At 39.4% G+C, this 22,039-nt stretch overlaps 1 protein-coding gene across 1 annotated transcript; it reads left to right on the top strand.

Annotated features, from left to right (window-relative positions):
- Positions 1 to 7,612: 7,612 nt before the first annotated feature.
- On the top strand, positions 7,613 to 17,615 carry lgi1b (leucine-rich, glioma inactivated 1b). Its single transcript, XM_066664146.1, has 8 exons — positions 7,613 to 7,988; positions 8,386 to 8,457; positions 9,182 to 9,253; positions 11,632 to 11,703; positions 11,788 to 11,859; positions 11,950 to 12,119; positions 14,063 to 14,227; positions 15,113 to 17,615. Exons 1-8 carry the CDS (start codon positions 7,807 to 7,809, stop codon positions 15,928 to 15,930), a joined length of 1,623 nt encoding a protein of 540 aa, XP_066520243.1. The 5' UTR covers positions 7,613 to 7,806; the 3' UTR covers positions 15,931 to 17,615.
- Positions 17,616 to 22,039: the final 4,424 nt, after the last annotated feature.

Below are 22,039 nucleotides of genomic sequence, written 5' to 3'. Positions count from 1 at the left end.
TAAATGAAGAATGAAGATAAAAATGTTCTTTGGACCGTTCTCAGAGTATTTAAAATTTACCAACTTATGAGAAAATAACAAAAAGTTCCAAAATACACCCTCCCTCTTCGGGGGAGGCGTGTCCGTTACGGGAGAGTCGCAGACACCAGTCGAGTGAAGTTCAAAGCAAATCAAAGTATTTATTTAACAATACTGGATCCAGGAGAACTAATACATTGAGAACAGTGTGATACCCCTCCCAAGTGAAGCTCTGACCTCCCATGATCTGACTCCAACAGTTATACCCCAGATGACGTATAGCCTGGTGGTGAGGCGTTTTCTGGCTGATTAGCGTATATTAATATGCATAATTTCACGTGTTAGTACTCAGCTCTTCACGTGCAATATTCAGGTGCCTGTTGTGACCCTGAAGACATTCATTATCTGGCCAGGCTGACAATGGGCCTCTCTTCCCAGCCCTCTTTTCCCGAGAAACTAAAATTTAGGGAGTCAGAAATGCACTTCAAGGCCACAAACAGAAGCTACAGATCAGCGCCTCCGTGACCAACACTATCATGTCAGTGTGTTACAATCCTGGAGTGCACATCTGTTCAAGGTTAGACATTAAGAATTAAAAATGTGTAAATATCAAGTTATCATGCCATATAGTGAAGTTAGCTTATAATATGTCTTTAGGAGTAATTATCATAAGAGTTAGTAGTGCAGAATCAAGCAAAAATGTTTAACTACATGTGTAAGTAATATATAATGTAAATGCTGGTTAGTCATTCATATAAATGCATATAAGGTACAGGATTTCACACAATGAGTATGTAGTTATAAATGCTAATTTAACTAATCATCATTTAAGGATATTTGTCAACAAACACAAAGTAATAAAATTGTTTCCCACGACAAGAAACAACTACATTAAGAAATTATTAAATAAATCAATACATGTAGAAACGTGTTAAAACGTGAATAAATGTAGGAATACATACATAGTATAGAAATGAAGAAATAAATGTAAAATTATGGAAATACATAAATTATAAATGTACAGAAATGAAAATGCAGAACTTAGTTCAAGACATTAACTAATTATGCACATCTTTATGACAAATATTTATTGATTGATCCATCCATCCATCCATCCATCCATTATCTGTAACCGCTTATCCAATTCATGGTCGCGGTGAGCCTATGTGGAATCATTTAGCGCAAGGAGGGAATACACCCTGGAGGGGACGGCAGACCTTCACAGTGCAACACACACACTCACACCCGTCACTTTTGAGTCGCCAATCAACCTACCAACGTGTGTTTTTTGGACTGTGGAAGGAAACCGGAGGACCCTGAGGAATCCCACGCTCTCTCTCTCTCTCTCTCTCTCTCTCTCTCTCTCTCTCTCTCTCTCTCTCTCTCTCTCTCTCTTCTCTCTCTCTCTCTCTCTTTCCCCTGAGAGCACAGGAGGGGGCATCTTTGTCTAAATTGACACACGTTTTATGTTTCAGAAAATACACCTGGATATTATTAATATCTGAAAACAGATATAAAGTAACTCTTGCAATGTTTGTTTTATATACAGTAAAGACTTGGTTTCAGTATTGTACCTTCATCTTGTTTGTTTACATGAGGCGGAACCAGTCAAAATATTGCTGGTTTTAACAATGGTGACACAGAGAGAGGAGAGTTTGATCTGGAATACAGATATATTAACATCTTACAGGCATCAAGCATCAATGTTATAAACCAGTGATAAACAGGCAGAGAATTGACAAACAGCTCTGAAATGTTCAGTCTGACCTTAAACAAAGTATTACAGATTAAGTCTAAAATTTAAAGACAGTGTAAAAATAATCACTTTCCAACACCACTTGAACGTTCATTAGCAGACTGATGATAAATATTTCAGTAAACAATATATAACCCTCTATGCTAAGGAGGACTAGAATGCTCAATATTTAATAAATATATATTTATATAACTAGTATTTAACTAATATTCATTCATTTATTCATTCATTCATTGTCTGTAACCGCTTATCCAGTTCAGGGTTGCGGTGGGTCCAGAATCACTGGGCACAAAAGCGGGAATACACCCTGGAGGGGGCGCCAGTCCTTCACAGGGCGACACATACTATTTAACTAATAAATAATATATACAAATATATGTTTTTCTGTACCTACATTATATAAATTTGGGAAATAACTAAATATATTTATATCTAAACTTTAAGGAGGATTTAATTAAACACACCTGAAGCAAGGTTTGAACTCATAATTTAATTAAATGATACAATAATACAATGAAATATTTAAATGGATTATTTAATCTTTTTGATATTTAACTCTTAACTCTTTGCATTTATTTATTGGCTATTACTGTAAAGTGTCACAAAGGACAAAGTTGAGAGGAATATATGCAATATATATAAGAACAAGGCGATGCAGAAATAGATTTTTAAAATGTTAATGCAAATCAAAGTAAAAAAAAAAAAGAAAAAATAAACAGTAAAATACACTCCCTCATAAAGGAAAATTATGCTGGTAGAATAAAAAGCAGGGTGGTGCTGCAGGTAATGTCTCTCTGTCACACAGTTCCAGGTTCCTGAGGTTGTGGGTTTGTGGCTTCTCCTTCACAGATTTAAATTGAGCCATTTTAACACCTGGTTTGAACCAACTTGAAACTTCTATTCTTCTTTATCCCTCTCCACATAACTGAATTACTCTGCCTTCTCTGTGTGTGCTGTTTATGAACAACTTCTCTGAGAGCTGTTTATGAACAACAAACAGCTTGAGTAAGTAGAGATTTGCATCAGTGTATTCAGAAAAGCCATACTTAAAAGTAACATTCAAAACCAACTTTTTATATGATTCTTATGTTTCTTCACCATTTGCTAGTTCTCCAGTCTGCTTGTAATTAGAAACCATTTTAATATGTTTGCAAAGCCCCAGTGGCAGTAAATGGTTTATAAATAACAAAGGATCTTGGCCCAGTGTTTCTTGAGCGGTGGTTCTAGAATAGCTTTTTTTTAGAATAGCTACAAGTACAACATTGCAGCAAAATGCCTTCCGTCTGTCCACTCATATTAACAGGGGTTAGGTGTGGGAAACAGAAGCAACAGCAGCAGGTGCCCGCGCCATCGTACAGCTGGATTACAACACGGAAGTGGTGGTAAAAAAAAAGGTCACAGACTCTGCCTTAAGAAACACAGGGGGGGCAAGATTCAGTCTGTGAGAACATCCGCAGAATGGAGAAGCGATCACTTGTCCTTGAGCCCAGCAGTTCAAGACGGGATGGTGCAGATCTCCATAGCAACCGTTCATCCGGAGGAGTTTGACTATCAGCAGCTCAAAGCCGCTGATAATAGGCAGCCAAAATAGATAAAATTCAGCTTGTTAGAATCAGAGACCTGAAACTGATTTGAGCTAATAGTCCCTCTGATTCACAGTTGCATTTTTGCACTGGTCTTCCAAACGTTCGATCTTGGAGTTCAAAGCCGTTAGTTGCTCCTTGATAGAATCCAAGCTTCTACTCACAGTCCCAGTCTGTGTGCCAATGGCTCTGCCCATCCCATCAATCATGTTGGTCAGTTTCCTTGGACTGTTTACAATGGACTCAACTCTTTTAATTTCCTGATAAACCAGGGCACTGCCTAATCCAATCAGCAGAAAGCCCACGATCATAAATCCAAATAGGTATACATCTTCAATGTCCTCGATGGAAAGAGGCACCAGACACACCACACGCCACCTCTCCCATCCATCCATGGCATATCCAGCCGGTGTCGTTCCATCAGGGCAGGCCTGAGAAGATGGTGTCAGTAGCGTTGAAAGACCAGTTGATCAATTCCATTTCTAATTTTAATTTGAAGAGCAGTGATAAGAGAGTCTCTAAGGGTAGACAAGACAAGATCAGGAGAAGCCAAGCAGGAAAGATAAGGAGTGGAGAGGAAGAAAATGCAACCGCCTCCAATGAGAGCAAGAGAGAAGAAACTGGTCCAGAAGTACCACTGACCTGAACGTTGAAATGTTCTCCCTGCTCAGTCTCTCTCTCTCTCTCTCTCTCTCTCTCTCTCTCTCTCTCTCATTACTGCTCCATTTTCTCTAGGGGTAGGTGTATCTCAATTCTTGTTGGAAAAGAGGGGTGGGGCCAAGGGGAGGGATATATACCCCTTGAAATAGTATCTTGTGATTCACTGGCAAGCAATCAACGAAAGCCAAACTGTCAGTATTTTCACCTTTTAAAAACTATGATACAATGGTCATGATCTTAGTTGAATGTAGTTTCAGTGCAATATGTCCCTTTACTTCATAACAAGCATAAAACGTTGCTAGAAATTTACTGGTGTTTCAACATTTCCAGTTTCACCTCAAATGATGATGCAGCTACATTCTAGTGCCTATGAATACTGGAGCATTTAAGCTGGAACTGGGCATTTCCATCCTAACATCACAGAAAGTTAGGAGTTTGTGATAATGCATGATTGTGAAATGCTTTTCATGTCGTTGTGAAGGGAATTTTTAAATGTGTGTGTTTCTTTAATAAACATGTGCTTATTGAACTCAGTAGTAATCACTAATGATTATTAGTAATCATTGATAATTAGTAAAGGTCTTTGTTTTATATAAAGATGAACTGTTTTATTAAATGTATGTTGCATTATACTGTTTTTCGTAGTGTTTCACCAGCTGAGTTTTTAGTAGAGAAGGAATGTGATGGGCGTGCAGCTTGAAAGATATCAAGGACATTTTTTATTTCAAACACGGGATGTAGCTGGTTCTTAGAAATTTGATTCTTCCTTCCTGATACGTGGCTACAGCTAAGAAAGAAGGTTTTTTGTACTCTGTCTCAGTGCGCTATATTTAAGTCAAGCTCTTGTCTAAATTGCTGCAGACCGAGATCAGAACACCACTGAAGCGTGGCTCTTTTTTGATGACGTATCAGGCTCTTGGAAGATTGTTCCATTTTGTAAGTGAAGATTTTAGCCACTACACCTTGTAACTCAGTTCCAAGGACCAAAACAACACTCAAAAGCCAGGGGTAGGAGTAAAATTAAGAAATCGGATTCTTGCACAGAAATCTTGCACAGGATCTTGCACAGAAAAGAGTGGTCTTACCACATCCATCACTTGTCTTCTCCAACAGCCATCCTATGTAGTATGTGGCATAAACGTCACATTGATATCATATTTCTGTAATCTTAAAATTTGACTATTCTTCATATATAGTCTTCACTATAGTCTTCATAGTTCAGTAGTCCCAAAAGGCTTGTGGTCTCCTCTTTCCTGCCAGATGTGTACTGGTGGAATATCATTCATTCATTCATTATCTGTAACCGCTTATCCAATTTAGGGTCACGGTGGGTCCAGAGCCTACCTGAAATCATTGGGCGCAAGGCGAGAACACACACTGGAGGGGGCGCCAGTCCTTCACAGGGCAACACACACACTCACACACACACATTCACTCACACACTCACACCTATGGACACTTTTGATTCGCCAATCCACCTACCAACATGTGTTTTTGGACTGTGGGAGGAAACCGGAGCACCCGGAGGAAACCCACGCGGACACAGAGAGAACATACCAACTTCTCACAGACAGTCACCCAGAGCGGGAATCGAACCCACAACCTCCAGGTCCCTGTGCCGTGCCGCCCACTGTTTGCCCACGGTGGCACCACCGTGCCGCCCACTGGTGGAATTTATCCAGGCCAAATAGAATGGCCAGGCACTACTTTAGAAACTGTGCATAACCCCTTGAAGATGGTATGAGTTCTTGGATGTGGTCCACCCTGGGTTTATAATATGTACTTCACCAAGTACCATCTGTACTTCAGAAGCAGAAGTTGTCAGATAGCTTATTCTTAACTTGCCAGATGGCTTCTTCACAAACACCATGCTGCTGATCCACTCTGTCCTCTTTCCACTTGTGTTATTATTCCTTCATCATGCAGGCTTGCAAGTTCATGTTTCAAGGTTTTCATCAAGAAAAACTGGAACTCAAAGTTTTGGTAGTTGTACTGATGTCTACTTCAAAAAAGTGATACTTCCCTTCAAAGCAGACACCCACCTTGAAATACGTCAACATTTTACCATTCTGTGTCTCATGTCCCATGATGCGTATGTCATCAAGTCCATCCCCATGCACTGGCCTCCTGCCCAGCATTGGGAGCTGAGGATTTCTCCTCTACCACCATAACGTCTAGGAGACACAGCTGTGTTTGATGAGTTTCTTCATTTTATTCTACATTTGTACAGGGGTTTCAGTAAACTGTTGCTGTACATCAAGCTCAAACTGCACATTTTAATTGTTCATCATGTACAGACAAATCCTGCAATTTATATGCTCACATTGTATGAAAATAGTCATAATGACAGACATGCTGCAATGTGGGCACCTGCACTGCAGGTGAAATGCAGCTCCTAGGTATATCTACATATAAGCACTAAATTCAGCAGAACAGTTACATGATTGACTGATCATTGGATTAGGAACAGCTACCTTGTGTCTACAGTTATTGTCCATTATATCAGCATCACTGACCATACAGGAGAATTTTGCAGTTTTACATTTACAGAGAGTAGTCTACCCATTGCTTTGCATACTTCATCCCCATTTCACTGTGCTCTTCAGCACTCAGGACCCCCACAGTGCAGGTGTGATGTGGTGGTGGATCATTCTCAGCGCTGCAGTGACACTGACGTGGTGGTGGTGTGTTAGTGTGTGTTGTGCTGGTGTAGAGTGGATCAGACACAGCAGTGCTGCTGGAGTTTTTAAACCCTGTGTCCACTCTATGAGACACTCCTCCCTCGTTGGTCCACCTTGTAGATGTAAAGTCAGAGACAGTAGCTCATCTGTCACTGCACAGTGTGTGTTGCTCGTCCTCTAGTCCTTCATCAGTGACACAAGATGTTTTTGTTCGGTGGACTATTCGCAGTCCAACAGTGACTCTGGCAGCCCTGCTAGCAGTGTCTGGTGTCTGATCCATTCAGAACACATTTTAACATATCACCACAAAGTCAGGGTAACTGCAGTGCTGAGAGTAATCTATAACTCCAATCATGCTCTGTGGAGATCCTGACCATTGAGGAAGAAGGTGAAAACAGGTGAAATACAGTCTGTAATCGTGGAACTGCAAAGGTCATCCTGTAATGGTCAGTGGAGCTGACAAAATGCAACGTAGGTCTAATTCAGTTATCGTTTAGTGTAGAAAATATTGGGAAAGTGCAAAGATTTGATAAAATGTGCCATATTGTGCACTGAATTTGCACAAAAATCGTTCCTCTTTGACATGAAATGACTTAAAAAAAATCAGTTCGCGATACAGCTCAAACTTTGAGACCCGTCCGCTCTCTTTATGGTGTAGCAACTTCAAGTAATAAAAAAATAAAAAGGTAGTGGTAGAAACGTACATTTTTTTAACAGTTTGTGTGGATAGCATGTATTTAATAAGGAAGAAAACACACATTATGTAAGAAAATAACACCCGCGTACGTCTGAACAATAGATGAGAGCAGGTGCGTTTCATCCTCATAAATATTCTAATGGATCCTCATTATTTATTCATGAGCTGCCACAGAAACAGAAGCAGTCTGATGTCTGTGTGTGCAGTGTATTGAAACTGTTCTTTAGTGAAAAGAAGATGTGCGTTGGTGATTTTTGCATAAACAAACTGTATCTTAACTCCAAATTATAAAGTCTTTAATTTGTGATTTTGAGCTGATTGCTCTCACGGAGTGTTACCGGATCCAGCCATAGTCCTGACGCTGTTTCTCCGATCGAACCCGACCCGGGCTGCGAGGCTAAGAGGCGCGGGATGGCGCTCCATGTCCGGTTTCTGCCCGCGGTTCTGTGTCTCGCTGTGAGTTTGGTGCTGCTCGCGGAAAGCCGCAGGGGGAAAGCGCGTTGTCCGCAGAGCTGCTCCTGTTCCAAAGACAACGTTCTGTGTGAGAACCTCCGCTCCACGCCTCACAGCTTCCCTCCTGACATCGTCTCTCTGTGAGTCACTTTTACGCAACACAACAATCATAAACAATGTTTATGACATTTATAACATATTAACACGTCATAATATACGCCACAATCATTAAACACAAAATATTCATATCACAATAACAATTATACAACGCATTCATGTGCGTTCATTAGAGTTTTGTTAAAAATAAAAATAATAGAATAATTTTTATTATGTCAAAGAGTTTAGAAATGAATCTTAATCCAGAGTATAATTTGAGTAACCATTTTACATCTAGATGTAGATGATTAAATATCTTGCAAAAAAAGTTAATTCAAAGTGTCGTTTTTTTCAGTTCATTGAAAGTATTTCTGGGGTTGGGGTGATAAATAAATGTGTTACTTTTTCAAATTGTTTTGTATTTTAATGTTATTTTTACAGATCTTTTGTGAAGTCTGGATTCAGTCAAATTGCTGCAGGAAGTTTCATACACACTCCCTCTATTCAGCTGCTGTGAGTGTGTATTCATTATCCCTGTTGTTTGCTAAAAGACTGGGTGTTCTGAGCAATTAATGCCCATTCCCCTCCTTCCAATGTTTGTCCTTCAGTTTGTGGGCCATTCTGCTCCGTGTCCAATTCCCTAAAGTGCTTACGGCAAGTGTGGAAATTATTCAGTGCAGATGCTCAATGGAGAGACTATGGCCTTATCCTGAGGATGACAAAACACTGAAGGGTTTCTTTACACCAGACAACAGAAGCTCAGGATTGGGCCAAGTATTGGGACAAAAAAATATTCAAGCACATTTAGTTCATTACTTAACCACTGGTGCGCACAACAGTGGCTCTCAGGTCTGGAATTGGATCCTGATTTCAAGATCAGTCCCAAATGGAAGATCAATTACATCATAAACCCTGTCACCAGTGTGAGTGCTTATGTGATCTAATTTTGCAATTTTTACTTCTCCTGCATTCCACATTGTAATAATCATACCATATCAGCCAGCGTCTCTTAATGAACAGAAGACTGTTCCTAAATTCTCATGTAAATGATTGTTACTTTGGTATTTGAAATAATACAATTTGCTGTGTTTATCACAGATCAAGAAACACATTTATATTGAGACCAATCAAATACTTTAAACCAGCCATATCATTGACAAAGTGTATTTAAAAAAGCCATATTATAAATTATGACGTACGCATAACTTTTAAATTGAAACTATAACTTTGTTTACAGCTTGTTTACTGCAAACTCATTTGACTCTATTGATGAAGATGCTTTCCAGGGACTTCCACATCTGGAATATCTGTGAGTGGTATTGACCTTTATTCCTCTTCGTGTACAGGAATGGCAGTTCTAGACCATTTGAAATTTGGGTGGTAATGCACTACTTAAATGTGCATTGAGGGCACTTTTTGGAAAATTTTGGAAAACATTGGATGTTCAATACAGTTCAGCAGTTTTCAGTTATATATTTACTATACTCTTACAAACTGATTGGCACATTATCACTGTTCAAGGCTTTTTCATTTTGTCTTTTTTCTGTTACACGTTCAATTTCTACATCAACCGTATTCAATATTTTTGTGCTTGCAAACAGATCAACAAACTCATCCAGGTTTAAGGCATTTGCCATCTTTGATTTAGTACTCAGCACAGACAAACTACTTGGTTTCTCATCTGCCTTTTGGACCCAATGTTTAGGGCAGAGAAGCTCTCCTTGCAAGCAGTTATTTAACTGGGATTTGCACAAGTTAAAAAGCTCAAAACATCTTTGATTGACAGCTCTACAAAGCTAGAGGATCTTGGCCCACCGCTGTGTATTATCTTTGGTAAATTTCTACTGAACTTATGTAGTTCAGGTCTTAAGCCCTTAGTGTTGGACTCATTTGATTTATTTAATGCAAACAGTGCATCCCTTTGAGGAAGTCTCTTTGTGGGTTTTGGGGTTAGGATTAGAGCTGCCGGCTTTTGAGTTGAGCTTGGAGTGAGACACGTAAGTGGGATGAGGGGTGAAGGGGTGCAGAAAATGGACATGATTTGATTAGAAGACCCATTGCTGTTAATGTACAGAGAACATTAAATGATCACATATCAGTCTATTAATGCCCAGTCACACAGACTTAATGTAACATTCACATTGACTTTTAAAAACATTACTTTCTGCATTAGCCTTTGGCAAAGATCACCTTAATTACAAATGAGCTAATAAATGAAAAACATAAAATGTTGTTCTGTTAACTTAAGTTTCTCATTACTTTCATTACTCATTCTCAATTTTGTCAAACGTGGTTGCATAGTTTTCCAAGTTAAATGTGGCTTAGTGAAAAACGTAATAGAACACAAAACCTATGGAAAAATATGTTTAAGGCATTTGAACATCTCCATGTGTTAATCAATCACAGAGACAGTGGATAACCTCCTTAAAGTACTAAGACCCAAAGCAGGAATCAGTCTTCCTCTGGTCCATAACAAGACTCTCCATACAATTCCTCTGCTGGCCGGAGTGTGGAGCGCATTAACTTATTAAAAAAACAAAAAACAAAAACAAACAAACAAAAAACACTTTTGAGCAATATATAATACACCATGCTTGTGTACCAAAAACAGTTTTTTACAACGATTTGAACCCATGTTTTCTAACTGTGTAAAAAGTAAAACCAATTACCCAAGCCATAGTTTATTTGCATTTTAAAAGTAAACCAAGATTTGTAATTGCCATTGAGAACTTCAGTGTCCATGAGTATTTTTCCTCAGTGGATTTGTATTCTTGTCATATAATTTTCATCTCATGCATAGTGGTTTTCTTAACTCACGGTTTTTGAGTGGGCTCTGAAGAAACAGACGGTTTCATTTAAAATGTGTGGGGAATAGCAAGTGTGGCGTGGGAATAGAGCTAATTGGAGACAATACATGAGTGTTGGTAGCCCTGAGTTTCTGTATGAGGACAGCCTGTTCAGCTCAGGGAGTATCTGATCTAAAATAGGGTAGAAAATGTGTTTTACTTTGGTTTGCAACTTTGTTGCTGTGCGTTTACAAAATTGCCATCACTCAAACCTCATTTAATGGGGTTGGGGGATGGGGGGTATGCTTGTTGTAATTTGGGCGCTAGTCTCCCATTGCCAGGCTCAATGGAGAGTCCAGTGCCTTTCATCATTTAACGTGGCTAAGAACCGACTACTACTGCAGAAAAGGAGATTTGACTGACACACAAAAGAACCAATTACAAGTCTGCTATTTCGGCATGACATGTAGAAGGAAGTGATTCACATCGGACCAACGCCAGTACAAAACCGTGTGTTAACTTGGACGTACAGAGAGCCGATCAAAATGCGTCTGGCAGAATCCTGACAGTGTGGCCAGGTTTGTGCACTGAAAGTATCAGACATCTGTGGCTGAGACTGTATGGGAATTGATTCAGGCTACTATTTTTTGACTGTCTTTTTTCCTTCACTCAGACTGGGACTCTATCCAGCTCCACATACTTTCAAACCCAAGATTTTCTCTTTCTTTATTTTATTGGATTACCTTGTTTCTAATCTCTTCATTAACATTTGCTTTATATTTAATAACTAACATTTTTTATGGAAATGAATAAAATGAAATGTGTTCTTTAAATTTACAAAGTGTTGTAGCCACTCAAAATGTTTTTTTTAAGTTAATGTAACCGCAGCACTTGATTTCAGGTTTATTGAAAACAACAAAATTGAATCAATATCACCCCAGGCTTTCAGAGGTTTAAAATCTCTCCTACACCTGTGAGTATGTCCGTTTGTTATTTACAAATTATTGATATTCCTATAACTTTCAATACACTAAGGATCTTGTTTGTACTTTATTAGGAGCCTGGCATATAATAATCTTGAGACGTTGCCCAGAGATGTTTTTAACGGGATGAATGCCTTAACAAAAGTGTAGGTTTTTCATATTTCACAAATTCTGACAACCATTGCAAAGGCAGTACAATGTTCCAAGATCAATGTTTTAACACACTGTTCTAACAGGGATCTCAGAGGGAATATGTTCCACTGTGACTGTAAACTAAAGTGGTTGATTGAATGGATGTATTCCACTAATGCAACAGTGGATCCAATCTACTGCAATGGACCTGCACTACTTAAGGGGAGGAAGATCAATGACCTGATGCCTCAGTCATTTAATTGTATAACGGCAGGTGAGGAGACGTTTTTTTTAATTCCTGGTATTTCTTTTAAAACTTCACACAGATTTTTTTTAGTACAAACTACCTTTTTTACTCAATGAAACTCATTCACATGAAAGTTGCATTGATCACAAAGATCACAATGTGCAAAGCGCACATTGATTGAATATAGTTCTACTGGGAAATTACCTTTACAGAGACATCCCAACCACTTTGCCTTGGACTGGTAGGAAGCAATGGGCTTGTTTGGTACCGTGCTTCAGCAACTTTTACATGAAGAAATAGCAGCATAGCAATGGTACTCTTCAAAACATGAGGCTGTTTAACCTTTTGATGCGTAAGAAGTTGGAGATGTGGACCCTTTTACTCTTTTAAACCAATGGAAATTATGACATGAATGGCAGTAACAAATATATTTGTCAAAATCTGTAACCCATTCTGATTGGCTGAAGATTAATTGAAGTGACATTGCTATGTAAATCTGTGTACTCTGTATACTCTTGTGAGCCATTCTGTGCTCCCACATGGATTTTCATTGCAATGTCACTTCCATAAATCCTAAGCCAATCAGAATGGGTTACAGATTTTGACAAATATATGTGTTACTAGCATATACCTGTCCTCAATTTTATTGGTTTAGAAGAGTGCAGTAAACATGCCCACACCTACAGGCTTTTCATTATCAATAGAATCAACAGCCTCAGGGTTTTTGAGGAGTGTCACACCTTGACACTTTCTGCTTGTTTTCCTCCTTCCATGTGGCTCTGTTTGTTGTTTTCCTTCTCCTCACATGGCTTTGTTTATGTTCACTTTCTCCGCCTTTGTCCCGCCTATGTTCCGCCTTCTTTTCCCCTCGTTATCCGTGTCAGGTGTGTCTAGTTAAGTTCGTTTATTTAAGCCCTCTTCCCTCACTTCCTGGGATCGGTCATTTTGGTTTGTTCATTCTCTTTGTTTGTTTCATGGTTTCATTGTGTTTGTTTCACGCTCACGTTTCTTCATAGTGTTTCTCGTCTGTGGTTTCTCGTTCCTCGTTCATTCTCTTACTCCTTTCGTGACCCTTTAGTTCGTTTGTGTTTTGTAATGTGTGATCTCTAGCTTGCCCTGTTTCCTGCTCGTTAATGTTATTTCGTGTTTCTCGTCTAGTTCGTTTGTTTTGTTATTTCTTTATTAAAAATCCGTGTTATAGCGAGTGTGTCCGCCTCCCTGAATCTACTCTTCACACCACCCTGACAAGGAGTAGCTGTACTATGCTGCGATTTCCCCATGTAGTTAGCAGCTGTTGGAGAACAGTATCAACAACCCATTGCTTCCTACCTGTCCAAAGCAAAGGGGTTGGGATGTGTGAGAACAAGCATCTGAGCATGAATAGCAAATATCTGGGTGTGAAAATATAAAGTCTGTGACTGCTTCATGAATAGTGCTCTCACATTTTGGCACTATAATAAGGCACTTTCAGCCACCAAAACATAGCTGATAGATTATGTTACGGTTCTCTGTTTTGATCTTGCATTTAACCATGTGCTCTTCTTTCCCTGCATGTCTCCCTTAGCCACACTCCGTACCTTGAGCTGCTAAGCAGTCGTGTATCTTATTGCCTCCTATCATTTATGCCCTTCATTCACAGCCCTTTGTATAGTACTTGTGTCAAGTTTTTTTCTCACTCTTTAAACTCTTGGTTTCTAGTGCATATTTTAGTGATCATTGTTTGTGTAATAAATGTTGTCCACCTCAGCATATGTTTCTGGATCTCTCCAACTATTGTGACAGGACACCAAAAACACACTGTGCTTGCCTTTCATAACACCTCAATATAACTGAATTTCCTGCATAAAAGCAGGGTCAGGGTGTGCATTAATAATATGTTAAGATGTCAGTTGTGGTTGGGAAACCCTGCTGTAGGAGATGCAATTAAACTGTTTTCTTTTGGCTTTAGCATGTCCATCTTTTTGTTGCAGAATTTGCTTCCATGAGGACACTAAAGTTTGAGTCAATTTCTGTGGAGGCCTTCACCTTTGTGAATGATCAGTATGCTGTGTTTGCACAGCCCTTTGCAGGAATGTGCAGTTTCATGGAGTGGGATCATGTCAACATGGAGTTTAGAGCCTTTGATAACATAGAAGGTAAGTGTCGCCACATCCACACAGAGCTAAAGTACTGGGTTAGCTGACTGTAGACAGGAAGCCTTTGTGGGCCTGATGTACTTAGACTTTTTATTTTATATATAAAAATGTATAAAATTTTGTATTGTAAATTGTGTAGGTATTTCTTAAAATTGCTACACAGCAAAACAAAATCACATTTATGAACTCTGTTCCTGGAATAATACAGAGCACTGCATATGTTGTCACTGTTGATTTCTCTCCTTTTCAACAGTTAGAAATTCAGCAGGAAGAGTCAGGAAACTGGAGCATAGCACTGACTAGAGTTTATTTACACATACAATTACATGAGTACAGCTGGGTCGCAATCTGTCTGGATGTTATGAGCTGCATTTTGTTTCTGATTTCCACTTGCCTTCGCACACTTCCACTGAACACTCGAAAGTGTGCAGCACTTGTCACACAAGTGGCCACTCACTGTATAAGTGGTGGAGGGAGTCATTAGGAGTGAGTTTTTCGTAACATATATTTGTTGTTCTCTGCAACAAATATAAACAAATATGCATCTCACTGAATTGACTTTGACTCTGTGAAGATTTCAAAGACGGATTACATTAAAGAGTGAAGTTGATCACATTAAAAATGGGAGTCATTTCTATATAAATAATAAAGTAAGAGGGGGGGTAAGGGTGATGATGAAGATGAGAATGCAGGGTTAGAGAAGGGTGGGGTGATTGGTATCACCTTGAGGGCAGGAGATGAAACTATACAAGAGTGTTGTTAAGACCTTAAGATTTGTTTCTCTATATATTTTTTGACCGATTCTTTTCCTGATATGGATTCAAATTATTTTGGTTACTTAATTTAGTTTGGACATTTTGATTCATTTTTGTATTCTTGTTGCAGGCATATCAATAGTAGTCTGCAAGCCAATGGTCATCAACAATCAGCTCTTCATCATCGTTGCTCAGTTGTTCGGAGGCTCACATATCTACAAGTGGGATGTCTCAGCCAACAAATTCATCAAAATCCAGGACATAGATATCCTGAAGATCCGCAAGCCCAATGACATTGAGACATTCCGGATAGGTGGTGAGTCTTTCTTTGTTATTGCTGACAGCTCCAAGGCGGGGTCCACCACAGTGTACAAGTGGAATGGCAATGGCTTCTACTCACACCAATCGCTGCACCCCTGGTATCGGGACACAGATGTGGAGCACCTGGAAATTGGCAGTAGGTCTCATTTGATCCTGTCCAGCAGCTCCCAGCGGCCCGTTGTCTACCAGTGGAGCAAAAGTCAGAAGCAGTTTGACCGGCAGACAGACATCCCTGACATGGAGGACGTTTACGCCGTGAAGCATTTCAAGAACAAAAACGAGCTGTACATCTGCCTCACCCGCTTTATTGGTGACTCAAAGGTGATGAAATGGGATGGTGGCATGTTCATTGAAGTGCAGGCCATGCCTTCTCGAGGCTGCATGGTCTTTCAGCCATTTTCCATTGGCAGCTGGCAGTATGCCATCCTGGGCAGTGACTATTCGCTCACCCAGGTCTATCAGTGGGACTCAAAGCAGAACCACTTTGTTCTTTTCCAAGAGCTAAACATTCAGGCACCTAGAGCTTTTTCTCTGATGTTCATCGACAACAGACAATTCCTGCTGGCCTCCAGCTTCAAAGGGAAGACTCAGATTTATGAACACTTGATGATCGACCTAAGTAATTAATGTGCATGCTGCACAGCCCACCAGTCTGACATGTATTGTTATTGTTGGTTTCAAAAGGGACAAGTCAAAATGCCCACATATGCATAGAAGAGGGCCAGTCATTTTTTGCCAATTGCCATCATAATTGATTTAAAGTATTGTGTATGTAGAATTTGAAGAACACAATTGTACAGAACATGTAATATTAGCTGAAGCACATATTTTCTTTGATATTTGCTTTACTTTCTCAGTCATCTGATTATTTGTTATTGATGTTTATTATTAGTTTACTGTGTAATTTTATCTAATAACAGTAATTAAATATGAGAGACATAAACTGATCAACTATAACATTATGACCACCATTTTTCTACACTCTCAATCCATTCTTCCAGCTCCACTGACCACACAGGAGTACTTTAGCAGTTCTAGTTACAGACTGTAGTCTAGCTGTTGTTCTGCATATTTTCTTTTCTCTCCTTACACCCTTTTCTTCAACTTTTAGAAGCCCCAAAGAACCACGGCAGCAGATATGACATGGCTGGTGAATCATTATCAGCATTGCAGTGACACTGACATGGTGGTGTTGTGTCAGTGTTTGCTGTATTATTATATGTGTATCAGACACAGCGGTGCTATTGGAGTTTTTGATAAACTCACTAGGTGTCACTGCTGGACTGAAATTAATCCACTAATGAAAAATATACAGCAATAAGCATCCTCTGGTCAGACTAATTATTCGAGGAAGACCAACACAAACTTTGCAGCAACACATGAGCCACCGTCTCTGATTTTAAATCGACAATGTAGGTGTGTAGTAGACTGGATACATTGTTTAAAAATTCCAGCAGCAATGTTGTGTGTGTGCGATCTACTTGTACCAACGAAACACACACTAACACACAACATCAGTATCACTGAAGTGCTGAGAATGATCAACCACCCAAATCATACCTGCTCTGTGGTGGTCCTATAGGGGCCTTAACCACTGAAGAAAAGGGTCAAAGGGAACAAACAAATTATGCAGATGAACATATGGAAAATCTCTAAAACACAAAGTGCTCCTGTATCAGTGATGCTGAGAAAATGGATAGTGCGTATAGAACACAGAGACTATTATAATGTTATAGCTGATGGGTGGTACTTGCTGGTGATCTTGCTTTTCCACTTATATATACAACTTATATTCAGGTCTCTTTTTTAAAAAAAAGGTAATGGTGTCATTAATGTGAAGCACTTGTGGAGAATTTTGTGAATTTTGTTCTGTGCCATGTATGGCCCTTTTTAGATTTTTAGTTGGTGGTGCCACTCTGCGGCAGTCTGATTTGTAAAGACAAAGCCGGAATCAAGAAGTCGTTTTGTGTTCACAAATGCAGTGCAACAGTTTATGACGCCTCCAAAACCTTGTTTCATGGCGCATCGTAAGTGGATTTGTTAATTAGCAGTGTATTGATGTAAAATGTGATGTTTTATTTTGTTTTGTGGGTGACATAATTGTAGCTAGGATATATTTGTTAGCTTATTTAGACGTTGTTGCTGTAATACTTGCTACTTTCAGTAAAATATTTTCTGACAACTGCACTGTCAACATGTCAGTTTTTGTTTGTTACAGTTTTACAAGATCACTATACAAGTAAATACCAGAAACAGAATCCTGGACGTATTTAAGTAGATACTTGAGCTGACTGGATAGCCAAGATCACGGACAGAGCAGTAAAAAGACTAACACTAAATGATCATAATGCAGAACATCATCCCACGTCAACCAGCTATTAACGCGCATCTCACCTCATCTTGGCAAGAAGCCACAGCAGTGAAAAGAGTATCATCATTATCAAGAGAGAAAATGAGGACCCTCAGTCTCTATTGACTCGTTCAAGTAGATCTGCCTGTTTTAAAGTCACTCAGATGCCTGAAAAATGGCCAACATATATCTAGCATGTTTGATATCGGTACTGTGGTCTCCACTGGTTCTGTTCTGTATTTAAGTCCTTCATAATCATTTGACTGTACTGGTCATTGTTTCTCAAGTGCCTTCAGACAGAAGAGTATTCAGACAAATTCAACAAGACATTTGTATATTTGGCCATAAGATGTCCACATCATCATCCAGTAAACGAGTGAAACGAAACGATGGTGCTGTTTCACTTCATGTTACATACTGAAGATAAAAAATGTTCTTTGGACCATTCTCAGAGTATTTAAAATTTACCAACTCATGAGAAAATAACAAAAATGTCCAAAATACACCCTCCCTCTTCGGGGGAGGCGTGTCCGTTACGAGAGAGTCGCAGACAAAAAGTAATAAAACAAACAAAAAGTAATAAAAAAAATTTCTACAACAGTACTCAGCTCAGTTCTGCTTTTTTTGCTTTTCCACTAGGCAAATCTGGTATCTGACAATTGGAACCAGTACCTTTTCAAGTGAGCAGAGTACAGACTAATGATGGCAAGTATACACTATAGAGCACTTGGCCAGAGAGGCTTGTCAATCACCACAAAATGCAGACATTCAACTTTGTAAAGTCTCCATGTTTGCATGGTGTTTTTTTGAAATGTGTAATGGCTGATGGACTGACGGAGGCAGACACAAATGCAACACTACAGAATTTATCAAAATCAAATAAAACAGAGGAGAACTAGGCAAAAGTAAACAGTACAAGAGACTAGAATACAAGAACAAAACACAAGAAAACAAACATAACTAAGGCAAGGAAGCTAAGATAAGTACACAGAGAAACAACTAAAACAAGAAACAGGATGATACACAAAGACCTAAAACTGAGGTAAACAAACAATATATACAAAGACCTAGGAACTGGAACAGAATCAGCAAGAACTGACTGAAAAAGAGACAAATGAATACGCATTGAAACTACTAGGCACTTTGAACACATGGCCTAAACAGACAGCTCAGAACACAGATAAGGAATGTCTACCAACTACAACAATGCTGAAACAAGAGGCTTATATACAAAAACACAGACAAGAAACACCTGGGAAGGATAACGAGAGGGCGGGGCAATAAAGGAGACACTGATTACAAGGCAGGGCTAGGGCGGAGCTAAGGGGAAGACTGGGACAAAAACAAAATCAGAGTCATGTGCTACTAGATGAGTAGATAACAAGCAATTTAAAAACACCTTTAGTGGACTCCAGCATGCTCTATCTACATGTTTCACAATCCTTATCCCCTGAAGTGCAGAGGTTTCAGAGCAGGCCCCTGGAAGAACACAAACAATTTCTGAAGGATCAGTCTGTATGCTTCAGATTCTTTTCATTCACTGACAAAAGTGTGAAATTGTCACTGTCACATATAAGCTCTCCATCCAGGACCTGCAACTTGGAGATCTAAGACAAAGCAACCAATCAGAAAGTTACCTCGAGGTGTACAGAGGTGTGTGGAGAGGGAGCCAGTGCAAGACTCATCAGTGTTTAACAGACAGGCACCGTGATGACTCTGAGAGAATCTATGTTATAGTTGATGAGTACAGCGATAGGAGTTCAGCGTCTTCCTCATCCACAAGCAGAGACCCTGAGAGTGCATAAAGCATAAGGAGACAATCGGGCTGCAAAATGCCCTTTTACCCAAAAATTGGACCTTGCCTGGGTCATTGTTGGGAGCGTCTGTCTCAGGGGCTGCAAAAACCTGCAGAGTTGAGCGCTCAACTACTCAAGACTATGGATTTAGAGAATAGATGCCCAAGATATATTCAGTCAAGTACTGATTGAGGAAAGTTTTGGTCGCATTATTGAATTTGAATAATAAATATTTCACTGTCATTGCCAGATATGGAGAACCTAGGTCATGAACTTGCCCTATCCATAAATGATAAGAGGTTCTTCCATATTATGGAAAGTCAATGTCATTAGGACCTGGGTTGCACATTTGCCATTTTTGCCTAGGTGTCTTAAACAACCAGAAACTTATAATTGTTTCATCTCTCTCTCTCTGAGAGACCATAAAGGTGTTTCCACACGTCTTGGAATTCACGGAGAATATTTTCAACAACAAGCATGCAATGTTAGCTCTTCCTTTACAGGAGGGTCAAGAAATCTAGAATCTCCGGAGGAAACCCACGCAGACACAGGGAGAACACACCACACTCCTCACAGACAGTCACCCGGAGGAAACCCACGCAGACACAGGGAGAACACACCACACTCCTCACAGACAATGACCCGGAGCGGGAATTGAACCCACAACCTCCAGGTCCCTGGAGCTGTGTGACTGCGACACTACCTGCTGTGCCACTGTGCCGCCGTGAACAGGACTTGATTACATTGATTATATATGTTCTATGTGGGTCAAAGACATTCAGAATTGGAACATAGAAGCAAATGTATTTGTGTTCCAATTACTGCTGAGCAGAAACCCTTCACCCAGTGAGGAGTTCTGTCCACAGTGAACAGCATTTACAAACCTACACCCCACCTCAGCTTCCTCGCCCCAGTGACACTACAGGGAAGGTCAATGCATAAAAGCTGAAGATTGGGACTCATCTCTTCCAAAAGACAGGAAATTAGAGTGGAGCATATTGAGAGACTCATTTCAGGACCTCCAACAGCTCACAAGGCCAACAGCATACTCGTCTTTCTCAATTACAAATGCACAGCAGCACATGGAGTTCTGCATTTTGCTGATGCATCAGCGAAGGCATTCACATGAGTAATGTATTTGAGTGCAACCCACAAGGCGGGTCACATAGAATTCAGCTTTGATATTTTTTTTTTTTTTTTTTTTATAATATATATTTTTTTATTGAAGGATTAATACAAAACAGAACAAATTATAGAAAAATACAGTGCCCCAGCTTTGACACTGGTAAGGTGAAGTTTGCATGACAGTCAGTTCTCTCTATCCCTCAATGACAACAGTGTGAAGCAGTGCTGGCAAGTGAGATAACTGATGTGATGGAAGAGGTAGACCAAATTTTTTAAATAGTAATATGTACTAAACCCAATAAAGTGGTCATTGAATACATTCATAATCAGACAGTAAGATTTTACATCTTAGAACAACAGGGTGCATCAGTCTTCAGATCCTGATCAGTGGCAGAACGTTTCCATGAGTCTTAACCCAGTCGACTCTGGGTCTACATCTGGACCAGCATCCCTTTGGGGCAGTATGGCATGGCTCACAAAACCAGTCTTTCTCCATAAGCCATCCTTGCTTATATTAGAACCTCTGGAGAGCTATAACCTTGTTGACCCAATGTCATATTAAGAGATATGCCCACTAGTTATGGTTAACACCACTGATCTTTCCAAGGGCATTTTGAGCACTATGGGTGGTGTACGGGAGCGAATAATTGGATTTGCTAACAATTTCGGGCACAGCAACACACACACACACACAAAAACACACACACACAAACGCACACACACACAAACACATAAATACATGCATATAGCAAGAGCTATTCGGTATTATGTCATAACTACATAAATCATCTAGTTAACTTAATATTTCCAGATTATTGAGTCTATAGAAACAACCTTTGTGTCTTTTACTAGTGTCTCCATCCTTTTTCACTTTTAAGTTTCGCTCTTGTTACACCCTCCCCACAAACAAAAGCCATTGTTAATATATAATGGAGCTCAAGGACAGTCCTAAAGAAGTAGAAAAGTGCTAGTCAGGTGTACACAGAAAGTAATTGATGTAGCTGTGGTGACAGATAAAATAAACAGCCTAAAAGGAAAGAATGTTGTATCAAATTACTTATTACCTTTCAGTGATTTTTTTTGTCACGCCACATAATGGAAAATGCAGCTGCTACTTTGGGAGAAATGTTGAATTACCCTTTCTTATCTGCTGAAAACTTATTTTAAAAAACACATCTGACACGTGCTTAACAGTTTGTGTATAGGTCATATCCTCAGAATAACGTTGTGTTATTATGTTGATAACAGATTAATTAATTTTCCTGATGTGATACAGTAACCCCTACTCTGATGTCCTGAATTCCAGCAGCTCAGTATTCAATGTGGAAAAATACTATATATTCATATATATTTTCATCTTATTTTATCAAAATACTCATTTAAAATATATGAATTTATTGAGTGCCATCACCTTTAAAGCTCGCCCCCTTAATTGTAGCGCTACAAAGAGCTCAATGGACAATGG

The sequence above is a fragment of the Hoplias malabaricus genome, chromosome 3, assembly GCF_029633855.1.
Source record: "Hoplias malabaricus isolate fHopMal1 chromosome 3, fHopMal1.hap1, whole genome shotgun sequence".
Taxonomy (NCBI): Eukaryota; Metazoa; Chordata; class Actinopteri; order Characiformes; family Erythrinidae; genus Hoplias; species Hoplias malabaricus.
The sequence above is the reverse complement of the archived record's forward strand: the minus strand, read 5'-3'. Positions and strand labels throughout refer to the sequence as shown.

What these genes read in the sequence shown, in the direction of transcription:
- lgi1b (XM_066664146.1), top strand. Translation starts at nt 7,807, where the DNA reads ATGGCGCTCCATGTCCGGTTTCTGCCCGCGGTTCTGTGTCTCGCTGTG. An exon ending in ATGAATGCCTTAACAAAAGT is followed by an intron (nt 11,860 to 11,949) that starts GTAGGTTTTTCA and finishes CTGTTCTAACAG; the next exon opens with GGATCTCAGAGGGAATATGT. An exon ending in AGCCTTTGATAACATAGAAG is followed by an intron (nt 14,228 to 15,112) that starts GTAAGTGTCGCC and finishes TTCTTGTTGCAG; the next exon opens with GCATATCAATAGTAGTCTGC.